This window comes from Tasmannia lanceolata, unplaced genomic scaffold (genome assembly GCF_043159265.1).
Source record: "Tasmannia lanceolata isolate RefF3 unplaced genomic scaffold, GAP_Taslan_0.1 ptg000008l, whole genome shotgun sequence".
Taxonomy (NCBI): domain Eukaryota; kingdom Viridiplantae; phylum Streptophyta; class Magnoliopsida; order Canellales; family Winteraceae; genus Tasmannia; species Tasmannia lanceolata.
In genome coordinates this window covers 18455695-18462097 of record NW_027518685.1, presented here as the reverse complement: position 1 = coordinate 18462097, position 6403 = coordinate 18455695, and the positions used below count along the sequence as shown (strand labels likewise).

General features: G+C 41.6%; 1 protein-coding gene across 1 annotated transcript; it reads right to left on the bottom strand.

Annotated features, from left to right (window-relative positions):
* Positions 1–1840: 1840 nt before the first annotated feature.
* Positions 1841–2871, bottom strand: LOC143884663 (germin-like protein 8-2). The gene is made up of 2 exons (XM_077388344.1): positions 2683–2871; positions 1841–2551 (listed from the first exon to the last, which is right to left on the bottom strand). Exons 1-2 carry the CDS (start codon positions 2798–2800, stop codon positions 1992–1994), a joined length of 678 nt encoding a protein of 225 aa, XP_077244459.1. The 5' UTR covers positions 2801–2871; the 3' UTR covers positions 1841–1991.
* Between the last annotated feature and the right edge of the window lie 3532 nt (positions 2872–6403).

The following is a 6403-nucleotide window of genomic DNA, read 5'->3' as shown; positions in this document are numbered from 1 at the left end:
TGGATTTTGTGGCAGGCTTACCACGGACACCTAAAAAGAATGATGTCGTTTAGGCTTACCACGGAGTTCCTATTTCCATTGTATTTGATAAAGACCCTAGTTCATATCATAGTTTTGGAAGAGACTACCAATGCATTGGGCACAGAGTTGGGCATTAGTACGGCATATCACCCACAGACGGATGGCCAATTTGATAAGACGACTCAGATTCTTGAAGATATGTTGAGAGCCTATATCATTGACTTCTAGTGCTAGTGGGATAAGCAATTACCCCTAGTGGAGTTCACTTATGATCATGGTTTAAAATTTCGGTTTCGGCTAAAATTTCGGAGTTATCCGAAACCGAAATTTCTGCCGAAATCCTGAAATTTCGGGCGAAATTTGGTATTGGCCCACGAAATCCGGATTTTTGGGAAGAAATTTCGATCGAAATTAATTAATACAATAAAAAATTATTATTTAATTATAAATTTCGACGATTTCTATACCATTTCATTTCGGTCTTCACCGAAATCCGAAATTATCAGAACTTTCGGTTCAAAATTTCGGATTTCGGTCGAAATTTAAAACCATGCTTATGATTACAGCTTTCAAGAAAGCATTTAGAAGGCCCCATATGAAGCTTGTATGGAAGGACGTGTGGACCCCCTATTTGCTGGGATAATGTGAGAGAGAGGAAGATGTTGGGGGCAGTTTGGGGCGTGACAATAGATATAAGTGTAATTTTAAACAAGGTTTTAACTTTCGACCAAAATTTCGGGTTTTGGTCGATACCGACACCGAAATCAATAACAGCCGAAATGGTCATTTATTTCGGCTGAAATTTCTAAATTTCCTCCGAAATTTAAGGGATTCCCCCAAAAATCTCGATTTATATAATTATTTAATATTTTCCAGAAATTTCAGCCAAATTACCGAAATTTCGGTCGAAATTCTGTACGATATGAATTAGGCGTTATTTTGATTTCGACGGATTTCGGCCGACGAAATTTCGGCTAAAATTTCGGTTTCGGTGAGGACCGAAACTCATTTCGAAACCGAAATCTGAAACCATGATCTTAACTACTAAATGCAAAGCGAAAATCGTTAACATTTTCTTCCCCTCTTCTACCTAAATTCCCTCTGTATCCCGCCACGTTCTCTCATCAAAATTATTTCCGCTTCAGCCGGGTCTCGTCATCCCATCGATTATGTCGTCACAATTGATTTTTGTAAGGCTATTTTGTGCATTAAGATCGCATTTTGCCCCTGCGTATCCGTTGAGAGACCACCGCGATGGAATTTAATAAATACAAAACACTTGTTATCTTTTCCTGAGTGTAATAAATACAAAAGAGAAATGTTATCCACACTACTGTATTTTGATGAGGGCACTCCTCACTTAATTAAAAGTTCATTATGGCCCACACCATAGGATGATCCAAACCGTCCATTAGATGGGCCACAGCCTAAATAGGTTGTGTCCCAAAAATGATTTCCATAGGTTGATCCTAACCCTCCGATCTATAGAGTGTTACGGTCAACCCTCTAACATTCTGATCGGAGGGTTAGGATTAACCTATGGAAATGCTTTTTGGGGCACAACCTATTTAGGCTGTGGCCCATCTAATGGATGGTTTGGATCATCCTATGGTGCTGGCCATACCGTACTTTTAATAAAGTGAGGAGTGTCCTCATCAAAATACGGTAGTGCGGATAATATTTCCCATACAAAAACACTTGTCATCTTTTTCAACTGATTCCAAGATCCACACTTAGTAATTTTGCTTTAATCAAATGTATCTTTTCCTATTTAGAGAGAGAGAGAGAGAGAGAGAGAGAGAGAGAGAGAGAGAGTGTCTGCTCTTAAGGACTCCATGAAAAACAAGGTTGCATAGGTAATCAATCCCTTGATTTCCAGATTATTACTATTATATTAGAAATGCAAACTAGTGTGCTTATTTAAATAGACATTATGGAAGATAATGCACGGGATCCCTGTAGGTAGTTGTCTAGTGATTGGGCCCGAACTGTGCCTGAAGAAAATCAACTACTTTCTTGTCAAGGTCGAAGGCCTTGGTGAGAACATCGTCGGAGATGGGCGGGTTTGATCCGAAGACGGCGTTAGCTATGGTGATTATACCTGGGTTCTGACTGTTAAAATGGGCAATGCCGACCGCAGCAGTCTTGCCAACGTTTAATTGGAAGTGAATGAGGCCTATGGGAAACACAAACACGTCACCCTTATTAAGGATTTTTGATATTAAGCGATTTTGTACATTTGGAAGGGTGGATGATGTGACGAAACCAACGTAGAGGGACCCCTCTTGAACTACAAATATCTCACTGGCCCTCGGGTGTGTGTGGGGAGGGTTTAGTCCATAGGGTGCAAAGTCTACGCGAGCGATGGAGACGCCAAGAGTGTTGAGACCTGGTATCCGGAGCACATTGACTAAGGTCACATTGGACCCAATTCGATTATTAGTGTTGCCCGGAATGTCAAGCCCTGGGAAGAAGAAATCACTGGCTCGAGCGAGATTTGCGTCCTTGCAAACCTCGCCATTGACGAACACTGCGAAGGAAAAACATCAAAAAAAGATCAGCCAAGCAAAGGAATAGAGTTTGCACAAACATATGATTATCATTATACTAATGGAATATAAATTAAGAAATTAAAAAACAAAAAAAAAAAAACAATTGTACCCGGAGACTTATTGTCAGCAACACAAAAGTCTTGTAGAGGACTGGGATCAAAGGCAAAGGTAAGAGAAGATGCCAAGGAAAGGAGTACAAATACAAGGAGGGGAGCAGCCATCTCCATTCTATCAAGCTAAAGAAGAGTATTGGGGTGCAAGTGTTTTGATGGTGTGGAAGAAGCTTAGAAAGGGTGCATATTTATAGGCAGAGTGAGAGGGGGAGACACATGCCTTAAGGGTCATGTGATTAGCTACACTGATGATTTCAACGACTTAATATCATAAATTTTGGGGCCAACTAAGATGCCCTTCTCTATATATTTGTACCTAGAGGGCTCCACTAGTACATTAACTACTACCTAATACAATTTTTTTTCCAAGTTGACCTGCATGGCATCAAATGCACATTTACTTGATGGTAGCATTTGATCACCACCTTCTTCAAATGGGGTGTTCTTAGTCTCAATGGGGTGTTCTTAGTTGGCATCAAATTCCCTATCTAAGAACGACAATACTTATTCACTAAATTGCTTTTTCTACAAAGTAGGTAAAAGAGTAAAGGTGATTGAAACACCATTTTTTACCATACCAAAGCTAAGGACAAAATTCCGTACAAAAGGAGTGGCAATACAGCTGGCATCAGGGTCCCGTTAGCACGTGTAACTCGATCGAATTGGGTAACTCAACTCGCTCAATTAATCAAAGTCTCTTACCAAAGCTAGCCCAGTTTTTGGCTTTTAAATTATGCTTATGATGACCCAAAGTAAGGGCTATAGTGAATTTATGATAAATGTGCATGCAATTACTTCCAAGGAATAGCAGCAAAATTACAAATCCCTTTGCAACAACGCCAATAATTTACCCATAAAAACGACAATACTTATTCACTAGGGTGATTGAAAGTTGAAACACCATTTTTGACTATTCCAAAGCTAAAGACAAAATTCGGTACAAAAGAAGAGGCAATACAACTGGCATCAGGTAGGGCTGGCAACGGGGCGGGGCGGGGCCGGATGTTGGGGTCCCCTACTCCTTCCCCTCTGCGGGGAATTTCCCCCCTCCCCTTCCCCTCCCCACTTCCCCTCCCCACTGCAGGGATGGTGGGGAATCCCCCTCCCCTCCCCACGGGGAATATCTAATCCCCATCCCCTCCCCTTCCCCGCATCCTTCGGGGACAATCACTTTACTTTGTTAAATATTAGGTTTAAAACTAAAGATTTGCTAGGGACAATCACTTCAGGCATGTTGCGGCTTGGCTGTTGCATGTGAGAGTAGCCACAGAACCCACATAGGCTAAGATTTTGTCTTATTCATTTTATTAACCTGGGGACAAAGGTGGTTGTTCTCAGATTCATTTAATTGATCACTAGTCCCTAGCAGATCCCTAATTCCCAATCCCACTTGCCAAAAAGTATTGTACGTGCCACACCATAGGAAGATCCAAACCGTCCATTTGATGGGAACACCATACTACCATAGGCATAGGATGATCCAAACCTTCCACTTGATGGGCACATTGTAGGATGATCCAAACTGTCCATTTGATGGGCCACAACGTAAATAGGTTGTGGCCCAAAAATCATTTCCATAAGATAATCCCAACCCTCTGATCTATAGAGGAATTGCATATTATGGTACCTTCTATAGATCGGAGGGTTGCAATCATCCTATGGAAATGATTTTTGGGCCGCAATCTATTTACGTTGTGGCCCATCAAATGGACGGTTTGGATGATCTATGGTGTGTGGATAAATCCCTGTGCAACAGCGCCAATAATTCAAGAATTAGCTTTTGGCCTCATTTAGAGGGAGCTCATGTCTCTTTGTGTCTATCTGAATTAAAGAGCACCACACAAGGGGCATCTCTTTAATTCTATAGAAGTTGGAAATATCCAACCAAAGTCTCTGCGCAACAACGCCAATAATTCAATAAATTGCTTTCGGCCCCATTTAGTCTCTCTCTCTCTCTCTCACAAAGGGCATCTCTTTAATTCTATAGAAGTTGGAAATATCAAACCAAAGTCTCTGCGCAACAACGCCAATAATTCAACAAATTGCTTTCGGCCCCATTTACTCTCTCTCTCTCTCTCTCTCTCTCTCTGTAAATTAAAGCCCACCACACAAAGGACATCTCTTTAATAGATGCATAGAAGTTGGAAATATCTAAACAAAATCCCTGTGCAATAGCGCCAATAATTCAACAAATTGCTCGCTGCCCATTGTGTGTGTGTGTGTCAAGTGTGTGAGAGAGAGATTAAATCCCACCACCCAAAGGACATCTTCTCTTTAATATAGATGTTGGAACTAGGGGTGAAAGTTTGGCCCTGTCAGCCCTGACCCGCTGATGAGCACATTTATGTGTGAATTATATGTAGGAAAAGCACGCATTTCTCTCATTTAAAGCAGTGCTACTAAGGTATTTTGTGTGTTTTTGGTGTTTCAGGTTGTTTTCTGGATTTTCACAGAAAATAAGGCTATTGTGTCCATCGATTGGGATACTCCCTGAGAACTGCCTCTCTGCTAAGCTTTGGCTGGGTAAAGGCATAGGTTCAGCTCCAGTCAAATTTGAGTGAGGAGAGTTTCCCATGGAAGCCGAGGGAGCAGCCGGAGTTGCAGTACTTGTATCATATAATGGCTCTGCTATCCATTGAGAAGGATGTGTGCACTGAGGATCTGTTGAACTTGTGTCACTTATCGAGTGTGGATTATCTTGAACTTGGTCACTCGATGATTCCACAGGAGAATTAGAGCTCCTTTGATGATTCTGATGAAGCATTCTTTCAACAGTTTGTTGCGACCGACTTGTTTGCCTTTGCGGTTTCTGAGATGCCATAGCCAATGGAGAAGAAGGAACAGCTTGTTGGGATGCCAATAAGGTGTGATTAGGACAGACCTGGACCTGACCTTGGTAGTTGTTATCTACATTCGAGGGCATTTGTAGGGGCTGATTTGGTAAGGGATGCGGTGGGCAAGAAAATAATTTTTGTTGTTGTTGACACTGGCTTGAGGTTCAAGGGACCAACGGTTTCCTCGTGGAACTGGATTTTGGTGCATCAACTGTTAGGAAATAATCCTAACGGTGGATATGGCTGCTGCAAGATCGACGGTCAAAATCATTTGGTGTGAAAAGGTATAAACGTTTGAAAAAAAGAGACGTTTGGGGAGAGGGATCGGCGCGATGAGGAGTCGCATCTCTTCCCACAAAAGCTTATAAAAGGGAACTCTTAGGTCCTATTTGCTCACAACAAATTCATTTCAATCTTTGAGAATCCACGCTTGAAGAGAAAGAAACCGGTCCCCATCACCGACGGTTGTGTAGCGAAGAGAAACTCAGAGAGAAAGAAAAACACGATTCATGGCTTCTGGTATGATTTTTTCTCATTTCAATTCAATCCATATTGTTTTGTGATTTTCTCAATGTTGAATCGCCAAGATCTGTTGCCGGTGTTCATATTGTGATGAACACGAACATGTGGTATCAGAGCCACGGTTCTAGCGAGAAAATCCGATTGAAAATTTTATTTTTTTTGGGAATTTTTGACATCGCCGGAAAACGGCGTGCCGCCGGAAAACGGTTGCTCCGACCGGTGATTTTCCGGCATGGATGTGAAGTTCGTCAAGAGACGAGTCCAATGCAACAAACGGTGCCTAAATCCGATGTCAAACGAACTCAGAAATTGAAATTGAAATTTGTTGTTTTTTTCAGATTTTCTGGAATTTCTTACTGCT